Here is a 22,491-nt window from a genome sequence, read left to right on the forward strand (position 1 = left end):
TCCCAAACATAGGTTCTCACCCCTTCAATCCATTTTAAATGCAGCTGCGAGGCTAATCTTCTTCGCCAGACGTTCTTCATCTGCTGATCCGCTCTGTCAGTCCCTCCATTGGTTACCGGTATTCTACCGTGTCAAATATAAAATACTTTTACTTACATACAAGGCTATTACCCAAACTGCACCATCATACATCTCCTCACTCATCTCAAAATATCTCCCTACCAGACCCCTCCGCTCTGCACAAGATCTGCGTCTCTCATCCAGATGTATTACCTGTTCCCACTCAAAATTACAGGACTTTACCCGGGCTTCACCCACTCTGTGGAATGCCCTCCCACGCACAATAAGACTCTCCACTAGTCTCCAAACCTTTAAACGTACCCTGAAAACTCATCTCTTCAGACAAGCCTACCAAATTCCTGACCCACACACATAACCTTCAATGCTTCCCTATCCAGTTACATTCCCTCTGCACAGTCCCCATAACCTCACATTTTGTCTTCCAACATTGCTGGGTGATCCTATCATACAACCCACTAAGAAGCTAGCAATCTGGGGAAACATTATGTAACAGGTTGCATCTATCCTTGTGTATCAATACCTATTTCCCTCTAGATTGTAAGCTTGCGAGCAGGGCCTTCCTACCGCTATGTCTGTCTTTGCCCTGTTTTGTTCTATAACTGTTGTTCTAATTGTAAAGCGCAACGGAATATGCTGCGCTATATAAGAAACTGCTAATAATAATAAATATGCACCAAGATGCGGAATGCGATATATCTTGGATACGGTGGGCGACACCATCGTAAGATCTTCTTTATTCACAGTGCCCTAAACCCGGTAGTCGTTCTAACGTAAAGGACCGCTGTTACCGGGAGAGCTGTCCGTTATGATTTTCTTCAAGCATTCGGCGTTAGTAAATTACATAATGCTTGCGATGAGTGGCGGGATGCATCCTGCCCATTGGGAGAGTTATCTTCACAATTTTGTAGTACACTGGTTATAGCAAAGGAAATCTGGCAGATCAAACCTGACGCAAAGTCAAATTAACAGATCATGAAGGAATGTTTGCACTTTTGCAGATGTTATCTCGCGTCTCTACCCTGACAGGTAATCTCTCAGATTGGTCTTTGATGTGCTTGTTTTGGCTGATTATCTCTCAGTAGATGGCCAGCTGTACTGTGTAAGGGGCGTATGTACTAAACCTTGGAGAAAAATAAAGAGGAGAGACAGAAACTACCAACCAGACAGCTCCTGACATTTTTCAAACACAGCCTGTAACATGGCAGTTAGGGGCTGATTGATTGGCTGGTACTTTATCTCTCTCCGCAATTTTAGTATGCCCTAGCAGCAAAACTGTGGCAGGGCATAGGCAAACGCAGGGAGGGTTTCCGGTTGCCCGGAACCCCCCCCCCCCCCCTCCTCTTGGCAAGTGGCTCAAATTATGACCACAATAGCAATGGTGTATAATACAGTTACTAGTGCTGCCGCCACATCATGCAGTTTAAGGGACAGAGGAGAGCTGCTGCACATGCCCAGTGGTAGCAAGTGGTAGCAGCTTCTTCTACCAAGTTTGCGGTGTGTGGTCCAGATCAGTGCTCTGGACCAGAGAGTAGCTACCAGGAAGGAAAGACAGGAGCCTTACCATGAGGTGGGAGAAGGTGTGCTTGGAAAGTGCAGTACTTGTTCTATTATGTTTGTGTATTTATTTATTATGCTATGTTTAACTTTTTCCTGACCACTTATTTATATTATTTAAATATGTTTGATGCAACCTATACTGTACAGTTTCCAGTATATAAAAAGACCAATGTTTAGGATCGTTACTATGTTCTTCTAACGCTCACCTAGACTCCTGCACTTACTCCATTGTTCCGCAGAGTGGAAAATTGTGGATTGCATTTGGAAACCCCCCCTCTAGAAATCCTGTGTTTGCCACTGCAGGGCATTCTGGGATGTGTAGTTCCACCTGATATTACATAATAAATGATGTCTGTTTTTTCAGTAAACATGGAAGGCAGTAAAACATACCACAAAGTTAGCGTCTAAAAAGATATAGGGGGAAATGTGAGACGCAGCCATCGGTGAAAATCCTGGGAGTCCGTCCAATGTTTTTAATGATTGCAGCTTTAAAAAAAAAAAAAAATCAGGGCGACTCCCTGGAATGTCGCTGATGTCTACATCTCACATTACCTGTGTGACAATACTGGGAGGTGTGCAAAATATAGCTGTACATACAGTAAAATATGTAACCAATATATTTTCTCTCTTCTAGGAGTTCATAGCTCTGGGTCTCTGTAACCTTTTTGGAAGCTTTTTCCAGTGCTTCACTATAGGAACCGCTATGTCCAGGAGTCTAGTACAAGAGAGCACCGGAGGGAAGACCCAGGTACATGAACAGAGGGGGGCCGTAATCAATCTACATAAACGGAGGCGCACCAGCCTCTGCGCCGAGCGCCTACACAGATGGTGTAACACTTGCCAGGAAAACTAAACGAGCATCTATCAAACTCAGGGGTCTATGTAGTAAGCTTTGGAGAGAGTGGGCGGAGATAAAGTACCAACCAATCAGCTGCTAACTGTCTTTCATACACAGCCTGTGGTATGGCAGATAGACTCTGATTGGCTGGTACTCTATCTCCATCCACTTTATCTCTCTCCAAGGCTTAGTATAGTACATACGTGACCCCACAGTCCTCAAGGCACCCTTACAGTCCAGGTTTTAAGGATATTCATGGTTAAGCACAGTTGGTAAAATCAGAATGAGTGAGTGACTGAGGGTGGGTTCACACCTGAACGACTAGCAATCGGGCTGATGGTCGGGAGGAATTCCCTTCGGCTCGGATCATGCCCTATTGCCCGCACACACCAGGAAGATTTAGGGGGACATGTACTAAGCAGTGATAAAAGTGGAGAAGAGAGCCAGTGGAGAAGTTGCCCATGGCAACCAATCAGCATTGACGTAACATTTCTAATTTGCATACTATACAATTGTACGGAGCAGCTGATTGGTTGCCATGGTAATTTTCTCCACTGGCTCACTTCTCCACTTTTATCACTGCTTAGTACATGCACCCCTTAATGAAAGACAGAAAGGTCACTGTTCCATCCTTCGTTAATATGTACTATGTCACATGCGATATCTTCTGGTTGGCCGTGCAGCATGGCCACCCGGAAGATATCGCCAGGGCCGTCGAGAGCCACGCCGGGCCCCGGTAAAGGGGGGGCGTGTTTTAAGTGGGCGTTACTATGCCCTTTAAAAAAAAAAAGAATTGTTATAATAAAATAATTGCGGGGCCGCTTCTCCTCAAGGTAGGGGGCGCCATTTTAACACAGGAGGGGCAGGAGAGAAGGGGCACGGGAGAGGGCACCCGCGTCCTACCTTACTTGATCTGGAAGCGGGTCCCTCATCCCTGGCCGGCGCCATCTTCCCAGTGTTATTTGGGAAGATGGCGCTGGTCACTAGAGAGCAAAGACTCTGCTTTACTTTCTATGTGCAGCTCCATCTTCCTGTAGATATCCCTGGGAAGATGGCGCTGGCCAGGGAGGAGGGACCCGCTTCCAGATCAAGTAAGGTAGGAAGCGGGTGCCCTCTCCCGCACCCCTTCTCTCCTGCCCCCCCCCCCTGTGTTAAAATGGCGCCCCCCCATGAGGAGAAGCGGCCCCGCAATTATTTTATTATAACAATGTTTTTTTAAAGGGCATAGCAACGCCCACTTAATGCACGCCACCCCCCCCCCCCAAGCTGGATCCCAGCGCAGGTATACTCAGGGGGAAGGGGTAGCGGACTCAGGGCCCCCCCTCTGGGCCCCTGCAGCAGCCCGGGCCCGGGTAATTTGTACCTGCTCCCTCCCTCTCGGCGCCACTGGATATCGCATGCGACCGCGGGAGAGTGCAAATCACGGGTACAACCTGAATAATCCAGCTGATATGTCGTTCCAGTTTGTCCGGAAACGACATATTGGTCCGAGATTATTCTAGTGTGTATAAACCCTAAGAGGCAGATGTACTGAGCCCTGGAGAGAGATAAAGTACCAACCAATCGGCTCCTATCATGTTTCAAGCACATCCTGTAACATAGCAGTTAGGAGCCGAGTGGCTGGTACTTTATCTTTCTCAACTGTATCACTCTCCAAGGCTTAGCACATCTCCAAGTCACCTGCGCTCAAGCATGGATAGTCTTAAAAGCTGGCCTGTTAAAGTGCCTTATGGGTGGAGTTTGGGAACCACTGTCCTAAGCCTTCGAAAGAGGACAGGTGGAGAAGTTCCCCATAGCAAACAATGAGCTTTTCATTTATCAAGAACATTCTATAAAATAATTGGTTGCTATGGGCAACTTCACCTGTCCCCTATAGTAGGTCTGTTGTGTAACAATTTTGCAAGGAACATGAAATCCCAACATTTCATTGCATTTCCATAAATGACCCTTTGGGGGGAAGTCAAATGTTTGAAAAGTCGGTTGAGTGTTTTTTCCTGTGTATTAGATAGGAAAAGACAGACACCCAACTGACTTTTCAAACAATTGAATACCCTCCTTTATGTTTCATTACTCATCACCCTGCCAGAAATAACACCTGTCTGTATTTAGATCGCTGGCGCTGTATCGTCCTTGGTCATCCTCGTTATGATACTAAAGGCTGGTGAGCTGTTTAAGACTCTTCCAAAAGTGAGTCCAGCTTAGGGTGGTGAGTTTATCGCTCCAATGCTTTGATTCCCTACGCACGGCTTCATTCCACAGGTCTCTTGGCAGGTTGGGTTGGATGCTTACAATGAGACATTCTATGTAGACAATGATGCTGATTGTGGGCGCTGCTCATTCACAGAACATTGCGCTAGAATATTATTGTATAAATAACAGGTGGGGGAAAAGGATCAATCAAAACACCATAAAACACTTCCCAGATTGAGTAAGGAAGTTGTGGAATCTTCAGAATGTAGAAGCTGCTGTATATACAGTACTGTATTAATATTACACAATCTTATTTCACAACGGTTTTAGCCCAACAATGTCTGTATTTGTTGGCTTTGCAGTGTTTCCCCGTAGGCTATTTACAGCTGTCATTTCTTATGTCAGTAACCTGTTTACCATTAACACTGCCCTAGTTGTCGTAGGCTACATATGTAGACGCCTCTGACCTGTAGGGAAAGCAGGCCCGCTGGTAAAGGGAGAAAGAATGCAACCAAGGAATGATACGGAGATTGTAGCATGTCGGGAACTGCTTCAGAAGTGCTAGGCGCCCCCGTAGGGGTTTGGCGGGTAATTCAGACCTGATTGTAGATGTGCAAAAATACGCACATTTACGATCAAATTCTTAGACATTCGGGAGGGGGGGTGACGCCCAGCACACGGCAAGTTCGCCCCGTTCGCCTTGCTTTCGCATGTTTTCAGCAGCCCTCTGCCTGCGGAGACAGACTGCTACCCGCCATGTTAAGGGTGGCAGCAGATGCATGTGACATCACGCAGCCGCCGCGACCCGCCCCAGCAACGGTCCAGACACCCCCCCACCCCCCCCAGTGTCCGGACCGCAGCCCTTAAACAGAGTGTCGACACTCACAAAATGCGGCAAAGACGCCCCGATCCCGCCCCCTCCAGTTCTTGAATTTGCATTCTGAAGAGTATGCAATTTAGGACATGTGCGTACCGGTGTACACGCATGCGCAGATGCAACGGGATCTGAATTAGGCCCTTGATCATGTCCCTAACAAAAAGCAGAGCTTGCTCATACCTTGATTCCAGAATGTATTGTCGGGGGTCTACCATGGTGTGTAGATTTTGGTAGCTCTCTGTCTGTGCATGGGTTTCCTCTGACTGTCTGACAGAACACTGGCTGAAAATGTGTCTCTTTATCACCCAGGCTATATTGTCATCCGTAGTCATTGTGAACTTAAAGGGTATTTTCAAGCAGTTTGCGGATATTCCAGTGCTGTGGAGATCGAACAAAATTGATTTGGTAAGAAGCTTTTCTAAACCATAATTGTGCTTCTCATTGTAGCTACTTAAACCCATTGCATATGATAAATGGTGCTCCAGCCAATCAGCTCCTGTCATGTATTTGAAAAATGACAGTTGGGAGCTGATTGGCTGGAGCACCATTCATCATACGGAACTGAGTTTTAAATGGCTAAAATGCGTTGATAAATGGGGGAATCCACCACAGAGTAGAACACAATGGGGAAGATTTCATTACACGTGAGTTGTCCAAAAATTGCTTAATGTAGGTTAAAAAGGGGTGGGGGAGGGGGTTTCCTGGTGCTCGTGCCTGTTATTGCATAAACAACTCTGTGATGTATGATACATACTGTCCATACCGCCGAGACTGACATCTGCCGCTATGGAATCTTGCAGCTGGTCTGGGTGGTGACCTTCGTGGCTACAATACTCCTAAATCTGGACATAGGTCTGGCTGTTTCCGTGGCCTTTTCCCTCCTGACGGTTATCTTCAGGACTCAGCTGTGAGTAACTCTGAAATGGGGTTTAAGTGTCTACAGAGATCAATGTAATCACTCCAGGCCGTGTTCTCAGTCCTGGGTAACCCCACTTGTGCTATTTGTACCCCAAACATTTCCAAAACAACACATTTGTAATTAATACAATGGATAGCATTGTTGGTGAAATGGTTAGCATTGCTGTCCCATAAAACTGAGGTCATGAGTACAATTCCCAAACACTGGTGATCTGTGTGTGTGGTTTGTATGTTCTCCACCTGTTTGCGTAAGTTTCCACCAGGTGCGACAGGTTCCTCCCGCAATCAAAAACATACTGGTAGGTTAATTGTCTTCTGACAAATAAATGAACCCTAGTGTATATGTGTGTCCGTGTGGTAGGGAATATAGAGTGTAAGCTCCACTGGGCCTGATGTTATACTTTACATCAAATTATTGCAGCCGAAACGGCTGGTAGGCTCCCGAATTTGTGGTGCTGCTCCCAGGAACCTGGAAGAGCATTCAAGTCTCCCGGTCCTGCAGCAGGTTTGCCTGCTGCCGCCCACTTCACAAATCAAGTAAAGGCGGCCAAAGACGTGATTCATCCTGAATTGCAACATCATAGCCTTGCCCCAGCTTTACAATGCCGGTAGCCTAGCGTGGGAAGGGGCCACAATGATGTGATCAAACTGCAATGCCCCTATACCACCCACCTATGTCGCAGAATGCCCCCTCACTCACTTCACAATGCCCCCTGCTCTGCCTACATAGCTGCCAGAAAGTTGGCAAATATGATTTAAATCGCCAACAAAACTATAGCGCACATATACCTTCTTAGTATTTGTTTAAAGCTGTGTTATGTTCTGACAATTACAGGGATACAGGGACAGAATTAATTTTTTAAGTTTATTGATGACATTTTATTTACAACATTCACTAGAAACTGGTAACACATATAGGGGCATATTCATCAACCTTTAAATGTCACAATATCTACATTTCCAAGGGAATGTAGAAATTGTGATATTGTGACATTCACCAAACCCTGAAAAGCAATTTTTTGAAAAAATGGCAGACACACAGTAAGGTGCAGGTGATGGGGGAAGCTGCAGACACACACAGTAACTTGTGGGGGGGAGGGGGGTTGTGGGTGCAGACGCACACTATAAGCTGCCGGTGGGACGAGACGGGGGTGGATGGGGGGTCCGCCGCTACAGTGATCTGGCATGGAGTCCGGAAATAACATTCCGCGGGAGCCAGGGGGTGTGAACGGCTGTAAGGTGCAAGTATTAATAGTATACTGTACGGTAGTAAAGTGACAGGAGGCGGTGGGGGGACAGCTGTTGCCAGACCCAGTAAGGTGCAGGTGGGGAGGAGGGGTGTGGTTCATCAAATCGACAGTGTCTAGGTCGACAATGTTTAGGTCGACCACTATAGGTCGACATGGATGGAAGGTCGACAGGGTTTCTAGGTCGACATGTGCTAAGTCAACAGGTCTAAAGGTCGACATGAGGACTTATTTATTTTTTGTGACGTTTTCTTCGTAAAGTGACCGGGACCCCAAATTAGTGCACCGCGTCCCCTCGCATGGCTCGCTTCGCTCGCCATGCTTCGGGCATGGTGCCTTCGCTCCGCTACTGCTTCGCTCGGCACACTTTACCGTTGCAATCGTAGTCTACATGGATCGTTAAATATGAAAAAATCCCCCCAATTTAAAAAAAAAACAAAAAACTCATGTCGACCTTTAGACCTGTCGACCTAACACATGTCGACCTAGAAACCCTGTCGACCTTCCATCCATGTCGACCTAGTGACTGTCGACCTATAGTGGTCGACCTAAACATTGTCGACCTAGACACTGTCTATCTTCAGACCGGATCCCGGGGAGGAGGTAGGGGACAGATCCTAGGAGACCCGGCAATCAGGAGAAATGTATCCCTTTTCTGAAAGTCTGTCTCCGCAAAAGGAGCAGTTTTTCGTAAGTGATAAATTTGTTAGGCGGGAATGATGAATTCTGAAAAAATTGTGACTGAGAATTACTAACTTCAGTTCACAATTTCTGCCCCATATTGAGAGAGAGCAGCTCTCGGAAACGTCTTCCCTTTTACCTCTTCTTCAGTCTCTGAGTGCCACCTTCTCCGATTGCTATACACATACGGATACCTTTCTTCTAAGGGAAAGAACCAGATCCATTTACCTGTTATTAAGCCACAGGAGTGCCGGGGTCTCTTATTTATTTTAGGAAAAAATGTAATCCCATCCCCCCCCCTCCCCCACTCATTCACACACATTAAACAAAATATTCTCTTTTTTTCTCCAACTCCTCTTCATTAAATAATTCTTTTTAATGAGAACATAGGGCGAGACCTGCATTTCTGGGGACAAATCATTAAATCCTGCTATTTGTCCTGGAATCTAGGGACCCTTGTATACTTCTATGTCCAACATGGTTTTGCTGTGAACAATTCTATGTGCTATTTGAATAATCCATATAATGTTATACTGTACTTTGTATTGGCTGTTTCCCCTTCCACAGACCTCATTACTCCATCCTTGGGCAAGTGTCCAGTACAGACATTTATAGAGACGTGTCTCAGTACCAGCAGGTAAGTACCTGGCCAGACGCACCTGTAAGATCTTTAGAATGTTCACAGATACAGACCACTATGTAGCCACTCATTGCATTACAATGTTTAACTGTATAGGCTGACCTGTAGCCAATCAGATCTTTTGAATGTTCACATGTATACATAGGCGTGCGCAGCACATTTTATTAGGGGGTGCACCATCGGAGGGGTGTGTCTAGCACCGCCTTTTGGGGCGTGTCTAGCATCATCTATTGACGGTCATCGCAATATAAAATATCCACCTTTGTACCAATCCTAATAAAGCAGATACATCGCCATCAGGGGTGTTTGTTTGGGGCACACCACAACATCTGACAATCACTGCAATTACACTGCTCCTCCTCAGCCTGGTTTGGCTCCCCCTCTCTTTCCCCTGCAAGCTGCAGCAGCTTACTTACAAGTCAGCAACCCACTGACACTGACAGTCGCAGACTAGTACTGCTGCTGCTGGGAAAACGAGTGACGTGTCAATGCTGCTGCCGACCGCCTGCCAGTATTGAATTTGCCTTCCTAAGAGGAACGCTGGCTGCATGCTGATCCTCATCAGAGGCTGACATTGGCATAGCATAGAAGGAGAGAGGTGGGCGTGTGGCAGGTGTGATGGGTGGGTGTGCGATCAGCATGACGTAATCACGTCACATCAGGCTGTTTTTATACATGGAGGTGGAGCCGGGCGTTTGAAAGTCAGTGGCAGTGGCACCCTTGATTAACCCAGGCATCCATTCAGTAATGCAGTCCTGACAGGGATCAGCGCAGAGGGGACAGTAATCAGCCTGCTTGGCTGCATCAGGCTTGTGAGATAGGGGTGCTGGACATTAGGGGGTGCCTGTGCGCACCAGGCACCCCCCCTGCGCACACCTATGCATGTATAGTCCTACCTGTAGCCAATCACAGTATTAGAATGTTCACAGGTCTAGTCTGACCTGTAACCAATCATAGCAATAGAGTATTCAAAGATGTAGACTAACCTCTAGCCAATCAGATCATTAGAATGTTCACATGTATAGCCCAACTTGTAGCCAATCACTGCATTACAATGTTCAACGGTATAGCCAGAGCTGTAGCCAATCAGTTCATTAGAATGTTTCCAAATATACAATGCCTTTAGTATTACTTTATTAGGACTACTTCAAGGCAAGGTGAATACTGACCCTAACGTACTGTGTATATGGAATGTGTATCTATGCTGCAGGCTCTGGAGGTCCCCGGTATAAAGATCTTCAGGTCATCGTGCACGCTTTACTTTGCGAATGCTGAATTGTATGCAAACGCAGTTAAAAAGAAGGTACATTTTATTTATTTATTTATTTATTTATTTAAATGACTGATCTGTGATGACCAAATGTCTTTAATTACCTTACTCCGGAGGATGCTATTAATGAAAGGGCTGATTACTATACTCCCAACCCAATAGTCAGAAATTTATGAAAGTGTTTCAGGAACTTGTTTACAAGTCCATATACTGGAGCAAATGTGGTGACTGGGATGATCGGAGCCTAAAGTCGTATGCACCAAGTGTCGTGAAGTAACGCCATCTTTTATTATTATTTTTATTATTATTATCCTTTATTTATATGGCAACACATGGGATCTGCAGCGCCCGATTACAGAGTAAACAAATAAGCAAAACGTGAAGACAGTGACTTACAGTTCAATACACTATAGGACAAGTACAGGGTATATAAACATAGCTGCATCAGTAAATAGCACGGAAATAAGTATCAGGGTGGCAGAAAGCCGAGGGATTTGGTGCCATCAAAGGGAGTATTGAAAAGAAGATAGGTTAAGTAAGAGACGTAAAAGCACATAAGGGAAGAGGGCCCTGCTCGTGAGAGCTTACATTCTTACAATCTTGAGATTGTATTACCTGTATGTGGCAATAAAGAATACTAGGAGCCTTTGCAGGATCCTCTCCAGATCTCATGCCTATGTGTATGCTCGGTGGATGACGGTACCTGCGTATTTTACCGGAGCCTTTCACCAAAAACGTTAGGTTGCTGGCGAGTGGGAGAAATAGGAGGAATAATAAATACAGGTGCTTCTGCTTTTATATATCGCTATGATATACACATAAGCCTCTCCACTTTGCCGCCAATGAAAAATACAGTAGACCGCTAAACAATGGGTCTTCTATATTCAGTTGCTTTAAAATTTGCTTTATTTGCTTTCTATACTATGGTTTTAATAAGGCTTGGCGCAGGAGCAATGTTTCCTGTGAGCAAATTTTGAGCTCCTCTTTTGCTTTTTTTAATTGTTTTAAATAATCCCTAAGGCTCACTGCCCCCATACAGAGAACTGGCCATCGGGCTTTTCGTTTGCCTCATGTGCCATGTAGTCAGCCATGAGAATGAGGTCTTGCATGACAAGCTCTCCTAGGAAACTGCGTATAACAGTCACATGGTCCTGGACTTGAAAGGTCTATGAGGTCTATGAGATGGCCCAGGAGCCAGCACTGAAAACTCATTAATTACTAGTGATGAGCGGGTTCGGTTTCTAGGAAACCGAACCCCCCCGAACTTCAGCCTTTTTACACGGGTCCGAGCCGTACTCTGATTCTCCCGTGTGGCTCGGGTAAAACGAGCGCGCCCGAACGTCATCATCTCGCTGTCGGATTCTAGCGAGATTCGGATTCTATATAAGCAGCCGCGCGTCGCCGCCATTTTCACACGTGCATTGAGATTGATAGGGAGAGGACGTGGCTGGCGTCCTCTCCGTTTAGTTATAGAGCCTTAGAGTTAGTTGATCTGATTGATTGATGGCTACTGCTTAGCTTATTGTGGGGAGGATTGGGGAGCAGCTGTTAGGAGTACAGTGCAGAGTTTTGCTGATAAGTGACCACCAGTTTTTTTTTATCCGTTCTCTGCCTGAAAAAAACGCTCCATACCATATCTGTGCTCAGCCTCAGTGTGCTGCATGATATATCTGTGCTGAGTGCTCACACTGCTTAATTGTGGGGGAGACTGGGGAGCAGCTATAGCAGGAGTACAGTGCACAGTTTTGCTGACAGTGACCACCAGTATACGTTTGTCTGCCTGAAAAACACTCCTGTGGTGTCTTTTTGTTATACTATAAACGCAGTCTGCTGACAGTGTCCACCAGGTCCATTATACTGTATATAGCAGTACGGTAGGCCACTGCTGTACCTACCTCTGTGTCGTCAGTCACTCGTCCATAAGTATACTATCCATCCATCTACATTGTATACCTGTGGTGTCTTTTTTTTTTTTTATACTATAAACGCAGTCTGCTGACAGTGTCCACCAGGTCCATTATAATGTATATAGCAGTATGGTAGGCCACTGCTGTGCCTACCTCTGTGTCATCACTCGTCGTCCATAAGTATACTATCCATCCATCTACATTGTATACCTGTGGTGTCTTTTTTTTTTATACTATAAACGCAGTCTGCTGACAGTGTCCACCAGGTCCATTATACTGTATATAGCAGTACGGTAGGCCACTGCTGTACCTACCTCTGTGTCGTCACTCATCGTCCATAAGTATACTATCCATCCATCTACATTGTATACCTGTGGTGTCTTTTTTTCTTTATACTATAAACGCAGTCTGCTGACAGTGTCCACCAGGTCCATTATACTGTATATAGCAGTACGGTAGGCCACTGCTTTACCTACCTCTGTGTCGTCAGTCACTCGTCCATAAGTATACTATCCATCCATCTACATTGTATACCTGTGGTGTCTTTTTTTTAATACTATAAACGCAGTCTGCTGACAGTGTCCACCAGGTCCATTATATTGTATATAGCAGTACGGTAGGCCACTGCTGTACCTACCTCTGTGTCGTCACTCGTCGTCCATAAGTATACTATCCATCCATCTACATTGTATACCTGTGGTGTCTTTTTTTCTTTATACTATAAACGCAGTCTGCTGACAGTGTCCACCAGGTCCATTATACTGTATATAGCAGTACGGTAGGCCACTGCTGTACCTACCTCTGTGTCGTCAGTCACTCATCCATAAGTATACTATATCCATCCATCTACATTGTATACCTGTGGTGTCTTTTTTTCTTTATACTATAAACGCAGTCTGCTGACAGTGTCCACCAGGTCCATTATACTGTATATAGCAGTACGGTAGGCCACTGCTGTACCTACCTCTGTGTCGTCAGTCACTCGTCCATAAGTATACTATATCCATTTATCTACATTGTATACCTGTGGTGCCTTTTAGTTGTGCGCATTAAAATATGGAGGTTAAAAAAATAGGGAAAGATCAAGATCCACTTCCACCTCGTGCTGAAGCTGCTGCCACTAGTCATGGCCGAGACGATGAAATGCCATCAACGTCGTCTGCCAAGGCCGATGCCCAATGTCATAGTACAGAGCATGTAAAATCCAAAACACAAAAGATCAGTAAAAAAATTAACCTAAAATCAAAATTAAAAGCGTCTGAGGAGAAGCGTAAACTTGCCAATATGCCATTTACGACACGGAGTGGCAAGGAACGGCTGAGGCCCTGGCCTATGTTCATGGCTAGTGGTTCAGCTTCACATGAGGATGGAAGCACTCATCCTCTCGCTAGAAAAAAGAAAAGACTTAAGCTGGCAAAAGCACAGCAAAGAACTGTGCGTTCTTCGAAATCACAAATCCCCAAGGAGAGTCCAATTGTGTCGGTTGCGATGCCTGACCTTCCCAACACTGGACGGGAAGAGCTTGCGCTTTCCACCATTTGCTCGCCCCTGCAAGTGCTGGAAGGAGCACCCGCAGTCCAGTTCCTGATAGTCAAATTGAAGATGTCACTGTTGAAGTACACCAGGATGAGGATATGGGTGTTGCTGGCGCTGGGGAGGAAATTGACAAGGAGGATTCTGATGGTGAGGTGGTTTGTTTAAGTCAGGCACCCGGGGAGACACCTGTTGTCCGTGGGAGGAATATGGCCATTGACATGCCTGGTCAAAATACAAAAAAAATCAGCTCTTCGGTGTGGAATTATTTCAACACAAATGCGGACAACAGGTGTCAAGCCGTGTGTTGCCTTTGTCAAGCTGTAATAAGTAGGGGTAAGGACGTTAACCACCTCGGAACATCCTCCCTTATACGTCACCTGCAGCGCATTCATCATAAGTCAGTGACAAGTTCAAAAACTTTGGGCGACAGCGGAAGCAGTCCATTGACCAGTAAATCCCTTCCACTTGTAACCAAGCTCCCGCAAACCACACCACCAACTCCCTCAGTGTCAATTTCCTCCTTACCCAGGAATGCCAATAGTCCTGCAGGCCATGTCATTGGCAAGTCTGGCGAGTCCTCTCCTGCCTGGGATTCCTCCGATGCATCCTTGAGTGTAACGTCTACTGCTGCTGGCGCTGCTGTTGTTGCTGCTGGGAGTCGATCGTCATCCCAGAGGGGAAGTCGGAAGACCACTTGTACTACTTCCAGTAAGCAATTGACTGTCCAACAGTCCTTTGCGAGGAAGATTAAATATCACAGCAGTCATCCTGCTGCAAAGTGGATAACTGAGGTCTTGGCAGCCTGGGCGGTGAGAAACGTGGTTCCGGTATCCATCGTTACTTCAGAGCCAACTATAGACTTGATTGAGGTACTGTGTCCCTGGTACCAAATATCATCTAGGTTCCATTTCTCTAGGCAGGCGATACCGAAAATGTACACAGACCTCAGAAAAAGAGTCACCAGTGTCCTAAAAAATGCAGTTGTACCCAATGTCCACTTAACCACGGACATGTGGACAAGTGGAGCAGGGCAGACTCAGGACTACATGACTGTGACAGCCCACTGGGTAGATGTATTGCCTCCCGCTGCAAGAACAGTAGCGGCGGCACCAGTAGCAGCATCTCGCAAACGCCAACTCGTTCCTAGGCAGGCTACACTTTGTATCACCGCTTTCCAGAATACGCACACAGCTGAAAACCTCTTACGGCAACTGAGGAAGATCATCGCAGAATGGCTTACCCCAATTGGACTCTCCTGGGGATTTGTGGCATCGGACAACGCCAGCAATATTGTGCGTGCATTACATCTGGGCAAATTCCAGCACGTCCCATGTTTTGCACATACCTTGTATTTGGTGGTGCTGAATTATTTAAAAAACGAAAGGGGCGTGCAAGAGATGCTGTCGGTGGCCAGAAGAATTGCGGGCCACTTTCGGCGTACAGGCACCGCATACAGAAGACTGGAGCACCACCAAAAACACCTGAACCTGCCCTGCCATCATCTGAAGCAAGAGGTGGTAACGAGGTGGAATTCAACCCTCTATATGCTTCAGAGGATGGAGGAGCAGCAAAAGGCCATTCAAGCCTATACATCTGGCCACGATATAGGCAAAGGAGGTGGAATGCACCTGTCTCAAGCGCAGTGGAGAATGATTTCAACGTTGTGCAAGGTTCTGCAACCTTTTGAACTTGCCACACGTGAAGTCAGTTCAGACACTGCCAGCCTGAGTCAGGTCATTCCCGTCATCAGGCTTTTGCAGAAGAAGCTGGAGACATTGAAGGAGGAGCTAAAACAGAGCGATTCCGCTAGGCATGTGGGACTTGTGGATGGAGCCCTTCATTCGCTTAACCAGGATTCACGGGTGGTCAATCTGTTGAAATCAGAGCACTACATTTTGGCCACCGTGCTCGATCCTAGATTTAAAACCTACGTTGTATCTCTCTTTCCGGCAGACACAAGTCTGCAGAGGTTCAAAGACCTGCTGGTGAGAAAGTCAAGCGGAACGTGACCCGTCAACATCTCCTCCTTCACATTCTCCCGCAACTGGGGGTGCGAGGAAAAGGCTACGAATTCCGAGCCCACCCGCTGGCGGTGATGCAGGGCAGTCTGGAGCGAGTGCTGACATCTGGTCCGGACTGAAGGACCTGCCAACGATTACTGACATGTCGTCTACTGTCACTGCATATGTTTCTCTCACCATTGAAAGAATGGTGGAGGATTATATGAGTGACCGCATCCAAGTAGGCACGTCAGACAGTCCGTACGTATACTGGCAGGAAAAAGAGGCAATTTGGAGGCCCTTGCAGAAACTGGCTTTATTCTACCTAAGTTGCCCTCCCTCCTGTGTGTACTCCGAAAGAGTGTTTAGTGCCGCCGCTCACCTTGTCAGCAATCGGCGTACGAGGTTACTTCCAGAAAATGTGGAGAAGATGATGTTCATTAAAATGAATTATAATCAATTCCTCCATGGAGACATTCACCAGCAGCAATTGCCTCCAGAAAGTACACGGGGACCTGAGATGGTGGATTTCAGTGGGGACAAATTAATAATCTGTGAGGAGGGGGATGTACACAGTGAAAGCGGTGATGAATCGGACGATGATGATGAGGTGGACATCTTGCCTCTGTAGAGCCAGTTTGTGCAAGGAGAGATTGATTGCTTCTTTTTTGGTGGGGGCCCAAACCAACCAGTCATTTCAGTCACAGTCGTGTGGCAGACCCTGTCGCTGAAATGATGGGTTGGTTAAAGTGTGCATGTCCTGTTTATACAACATAAGGGTGGGTGGGAGGGCCCAAGGACAATTCCATCTTGCACCTCTTTTTTCTTTCATTTTTCTTTGCGTCATGTGCTGTTTAGGGAGTATTTTTTTGAAGGGCCATCCTGTCTGACACTGCAGTGCCACTCCTAGATGGGCCAGGTGTTTGTGTCGGCCACTTGTGTCGCTTAACTTAGTCACACAGCGACCTTGGTGCGCCTCTTTTTTTCTTTGCGTCATGTGCTGTTTGGGGAGTATTTTTTTGAAGGGCCATCCTGCGTGACACTGCAGTGCCACTCCTAGATGGGCCAGGTGTTTGTGTCGGCCACTTGGGTCGCTGAGCTTAGTCACACAGCTACCTCATTGCACCTCTGTTTTTCTTTGCATCATGTGCTGTTTGGGGAGTATTTTTTTGAAGGGCCATCCTGCGTGACACTGCAGTGCCACTCCTAGATGGGCCAGGTGTTGTGTCGGCCACTTGTGTCGCTTAACTTAGTCACACAGCGACCTTGGTGCAAATTTTAGGAATAAAAATAATATTGTGAGGTGTGAGGTGTTTAGAATAGACTGAAAATGAGTGGAAATTATGGTTATTGAGGTTAATAATACTATGGGATCAAAATGACCCCCAAATTCTATGATTTAAGCTGTTTTTTAGGGTTTTTTGAAAAAAACACCCGAATCCAAAACACACCCGAATCCGACAAAAAAATTTCGGTGAGGTTTTGCCAAAACGCGTTCGAACCCAAAACACGGCCGCGGAACCGAACCCAAACCCAAAACACATAACCCGAAAAATTTCCGGTGCACATCACTATTAATTACAGCTATTTACTTTGTGCGCTGTTTTACAGAGCGGTATTAATGTGGACAAACTGATCGAGAGAAAGAAAAAAGATATTAAAAAGCAGCAGCAACTGCAGAAAAAGGAAGAGAAACGAGAAAAGAAAGCGCTGAAGGCAAAGGAGAAGTGTGAGGTCCCAGCAGAACAGGTAAGTGCTGTCTAGGGTAGGTAGTGGGGTGGGAAGAGAGACATTATGTGCAGGAGATGAGATGAGTTGTGTTAATGAGGGATACATAACAAAACGTTCTACAGTTGGAGGTCACAGATGAGAACAGAGTCAAATGTCATGTTGAAATTTTGTGCCTGTCGAACTGTTCCATTGTCTATCTTTTCCGTGTAAACTTTTTATTACTGTCGACTTTTTGGACCATGTGCATGTCGACAAACCGGTGTCGACCTAATGACTGTCCACCCTTTTACTGTAGACCAATTGATCCATAACCTTTTGAATAGGGAGGTTAATCCCGGGATTGGGATCAGCGGGATCCTGGTATTTAGGCCCAAAAACGGCCGGGTTTGGAGGCTCCAATCCCGGAGATTGAGGGATCAGCGTTCAGCGTCCTCAGGACGCTCAGACGCCGCCCGGATCCCCAGCGCAGTGTGATGTGCAGTGACAGGTCACACTGCGCCGTCCGCGGCCACCCGCCGATAGTGACGGATGTTTCCCACCCGCCCCTGTTGTGTGTTGTGTGCGGGGCGAGGGGGCGGACATGTAGGGAATAGCCAATCCCGGCTTTCCCAGGAATCCCGGGATTGACCATTTTTCAATCCCAATACCCAGGATTAATAAAATGGCCCGGGATTGGCCTCCCTACCTTTGAAGCACTCCTTGCCAGGAGCTGTCCAGTGCTGGAGCACACCGAGTATAAGCCAAAGGTTTTGTGGTTTCTTTATGTGCAGTAATTTACAAATCCCAAAGCATGTGGGACACTGACGCATTATTCCGTCAAATCGGGGAGGCTGGGAGGCAAACTACCCCTTTATCCCGTGTCAGCCCTTTTGCGAACAGAAACCATGTTCGTCAGAAAGGAACCTATGACTTCACCATGAGCTTCTGCCACAGGAAGTCATGTGATACGTTTTGTCTATCATTTATATTGTTGTAAATACTTTATTTGATTTCCCAGGCATATGAACTTTCTTATGTTGATGTATCCACTGCCAATGGGAAGCCAGAGACGCACAATGCCGTGTACAGTGAAGTATTAGAAGAGAGCGCCTCCAGCTGTCTAGAACTCAACAAGAGCTGCATCCACTCGCTCATCCTGGACCTAAGCACCGTCAGCTTTGTAGACACTGTCAGCATTAAGGTTTTGAAAAATGTAAGCAACGTCTGGCTACCAAATAAGAGAGTAATGTGATCGCAATAGCAGAAACTTTACCTTCACACATCAGAGAGACAGGCTCCTATGTCAGCCCCTGTCCCTGCATGTTTCTTTAAATACATAGTGTCAGAGGTAAACCTCCTACTATCAATCTCCTTCAATTGTCTGTTCATTACCCTTTGTTTACCAATCGATTGGGAATCCCAGAAAGCAGACAACACACATAGTTATGTCCAGTGTCCACCAAAATGAGACTGACTCCACTTTATTCAGCAGGGCGTTATGTAGAAAAAGGTACTTGCATGAACACTTGATACACGTCGCATTTGAAAACAATAATGCATCTCTTCTCATAACTCCCCTCAGGCTGACACCCTCCTACGTGTCCTTCATATGAAGTCTAAACACAAGAGACTGTCTAATAACTTGTTTTCAAGACTATAGCTATGATCTTGCTTCGCACAGAATGTACTTAACTATGAAATGTCAGCATTATTATGATTTCTCCAGCAAAGCATACTTCTTACTCGCTACATCATAACAAAATGGCTGCCACTGCTTAAGCTAAATACAGCTATCTTCATCAATAGAGATGTCCCCCCTTATCGTTACTGCAGTTCTGTTAAACAGCCCTTCTAGTTTACTAACACTGAGTGTCTTTTGTGCGCTTTTCCCCTGATTGTGCGTCTTATTCACATCACCATGTGAATAAGATGCACAACTAGACTTTGCTGGTGAAAAATGATATGCGGCATGCCTATATTCTGTGTGTGACTGCAGCTGTATCTGCATACAAAATGCTACATTACAGTATCAGTGGAAATCCTGGGTAAAACCATGCTGCACTGTAGGTGGGGCAGATCAGATGTAACATGTGCAGAGAGAGTTAGATTTGCGTGGTGGCGTGTGCAAACTGACATCTAAATTGCAGTGTAAAAATAAAGGGGGTCATTCCGAGTTGTTCGCTCTGTAAAAATCTTCGCATCGCAGCGATTTTCTGCTTAATGCGCATGCGCAATGTCCGCACTGCGACTGCACCAAGTAAATTTGCTATGCACTTAGGAATTTTACTCACGGCATTTTCATCGTTCTGGCGATCGTAATGTGATTGACAGGAAATGGGTGTTACTGGGCGGAAACAGGCCGTTTTATGGGCGTGTGGGAAAAAACGCTACCGTTTCCGGAAAAAACGCAGGAGTTGCCGGAGAAACGAGGGAGTGTCTGGGCGAACTCTGGGTGTGTTTGTGGCGTCAAACCAGGAACGACAAGCAGTGAAATGATCGCAGATGCCGAGTAAGTCTGGAGCTACTCAGAAACTGCTACGAGGTGTGTAATCGCAATATTGCGAATACATCGTTCGCAATTTTAAGATGCTAAGATTCACTCCCAGTAGGCGGCGGCTTAGCATGAGCAAATCTGCTGAAATCCACTTGCGAGCGAACAACTCGGAATGACCCCCAAAGCTAACACTTGTGTGCTACATGCAAAAGCAGCTAGTATTTACCCTGCACAGAAAAAATATAAATGTACTGTATTTGCTCCCCTTGCATTGCAACATGGTTTGTTCCAGGTACAAAGTTACTTGCTTTATTTTTTTGCTTTACTTCCAAATCAGAACCAGGCTCTTTATCACATTCTATTGTGTGTTACACAATATAAACTGTATAAACTGCTGGGAATTTGTAATAAATGATGTGCAGTGTGTGGTAAAGGCAAACTTTGTGGTAACAATTGAGCATTAGGGCAGATGTATTAAGCCTGGAGAAGTGATAAAGCAGTGATAAGTGGAAGGTGGTAACGCAGCAGCCAATCATTACGGATTTGAAAAATTACAGTTAGGAGCTGATTGGCTGCTGCGTTATCACTTTGCACTTATCACTTCTTTATCACTTCCTTATCACTTCTCCAGGCTTAATACATCTGCCCAAGGGCGTATCTGTGGAGGAGGGGACCCGTGTGCAGTCTCCGCGTGTGGGCCCCCTCCTCCTCCGTAGTCGGCAGCGCAGTTAGTGCTCCGAGCACTAGAGAGACTCTGGCACAGTGCCAGAGACAACAGCGCTTGCGCAGGTGTCTGGGAAAATGGCGTGGCGGCCATTTTTCCAGAGACCTACACAAGCGCCTTAGACTCTGGCACAGTGCCAGAGGAGGAGGGGGCCCACATGCAGAGACGCCGATGGACATCAGAAAGGTAAGTATAGATGAAATGGGTGCAGTGTGTGCGGTGTGGGCCCCCTCTGGACCCAGGGGACCATGTGCACCGCACACACTGCACCCATTCTAGATACGCCACTGCATCTGCCCCTATATTCTTCAAGGGTAGAAATCATTTGGGTCAGAACCACTGCTGAAACTGCCACCATTTTCTTAACCCTACAGATGCTGGAGACATGGGTACAATTCTAATTGTTTTCTAAGGGACAGCGTAAATGAGGTCCCTTCAATTAGGTTTTATAGTAAGAATGTCCGTGGCATTTTCAGCAGCGATTGTGCGCCAATGGGAGGGACGTCTGCTGTATTGCCTTCCATAGGGAGAAAACTGTTCCTCTAATGAAAACGTTGGAGGTTATTTATTATTATTATTTGCATATAGAGTCCCAGATTTGTTCTAAAGGTTTGTAAAATAAGCAACATAAAATGTATTAATTATATTTATTTATGGCATATGTGAGTCTTACTGTTTTTTTGGGGTTTTTTTTTTTAGATATTTCGTGACTTCCAAGAAGTTGGAGTAAATGTTTATCTGTCTGGGTGTCATGGTAAGGAAAATGAGTAAATGAATTAAATTTTCTGTTAATTAGTGTAACAAGTAAAGGATGAAGCCGGTCAGCCCAAGTAGTCCCAAATTATTCACAGACACAGTTACTTGGTGATGGAACTGGACAGTTAGACTGCTTACTTCATGTGCTCCGTAACATGCTATAATGGTTATTGCTCTAGGTCACTGACTAGGAAAGGGGGACTTGCTCTCTCTCAAATAACTTTTTCTGTAATTATCGTTACTTTTTGCTAGTGATGAGCGGGTTCGGTTTCTCGGAAACCGAACCCCCCCGAACTTCACGCTTTTTACACGGGTCCGAGGCAGACTCGGATCTTCCCGCCTTGCTCGGTTAACCCGAGCGCGCCCGAACGTCATCATCCCGCTGTCGGATTCTCGCGAGGCTCGGATTCTATCGCGAGACTCGGATTCTATATAAGGAGCCGCGCGTCGCCGCCATTTTCACACGTGCATTGAGATTGATAGGGAGAGGACGTGGCTGGCGTCCTCTCCGTTTAGAGTAGACTAGAGAGTAGTAGAGAGTGACACTTGATTTACTAATTTTGGGGAGCATATTAGGAGTACTACTTGCTGATAGTGTGACCAGTGACCACCAGTTTAATTAATCCGTTCTCTGCCTGAAAAAAACGATACACAGTGTGACACAGTCACATACCATATCTGTGCTCAGCCTCAGTGTGCCCTCAGTGTGCTGCATCATCTATGTAATACTGTATATCTGACTGTGCTGAGTGCTCACTGCTCACACAGCTTAATTGTGGGGGAGACTGGGGAGCAGTTATAGCAGGAGTACATATTTTTAACAGTGCACACTTTTGCTGCCAGAGTGCCAGTGCCAGTGTGACTGACCAGTGACCACTGACCACCAGTATATTGTGATTGTCTGCCTGAAAAAGTTAAACACTCGTCGTGTGGTGTTTTTTTTTATTCTATAAACGCATTCTGCTGACAGTGTCCAGCAGGTCCGTCATTATATAATATATACCTGTCCGGCTGCAGTAGTGTGATATATATATATATATTTTTTTTACATCATTATCATCCAGT

The 22,491-nt window shown here is 46.0% G+C and overlaps 1 protein-coding gene across 3 annotated transcripts in view; it reads left to right on the forward strand.

The window, feature by feature from the left end:
• The window catches only part of LOC134958491 (solute carrier family 26 member 6-like), a 183,077-nt gene that overhangs the window by 151,150 nt on the left and 9,436 nt on the right, over positions 1 to 22,491 (forward strand). For all 3 annotated transcript variants that reach the window (XM_063941152.1, XM_063941151.1, XM_063941153.1), the window contains exons 11-19: positions 2,273 to 2,386; positions 4,586 to 4,663; positions 5,853 to 5,948; positions 6,344 to 6,450; positions 8,957 to 9,026; positions 10,240 to 10,332; positions 17,354 to 17,491; positions 18,471 to 18,665; positions 21,370 to 21,424. In XM_063941152.1, the coding sequence (XP_063797222.1) occupies positions 2,273 to 2,386; positions 4,586 to 4,663; positions 5,853 to 5,948; positions 6,344 to 6,450; positions 8,957 to 9,026; positions 10,240 to 10,332; positions 17,354 to 17,491; positions 18,471 to 18,665; positions 21,370 to 21,424 (946 nt within the window). The remainder of the gene's footprint in view (positions 1 to 2,272; positions 2,387 to 4,585; positions 4,664 to 5,852; positions 5,949 to 6,343; positions 6,451 to 8,956; positions 9,027 to 10,239; positions 10,333 to 17,353; positions 17,492 to 18,470; positions 18,666 to 21,369; positions 21,425 to 22,491) is intronic.

The sequence above is a fragment of the Pseudophryne corroboree genome, chromosome 9 (genome assembly GCF_028390025.1).
Source record: "Pseudophryne corroboree isolate aPseCor3 chromosome 9, aPseCor3.hap2, whole genome shotgun sequence".
Lineage (NCBI taxonomy): Eukaryota > Metazoa > Chordata > Amphibia > Anura > Myobatrachidae > Pseudophryne > Pseudophryne corroboree.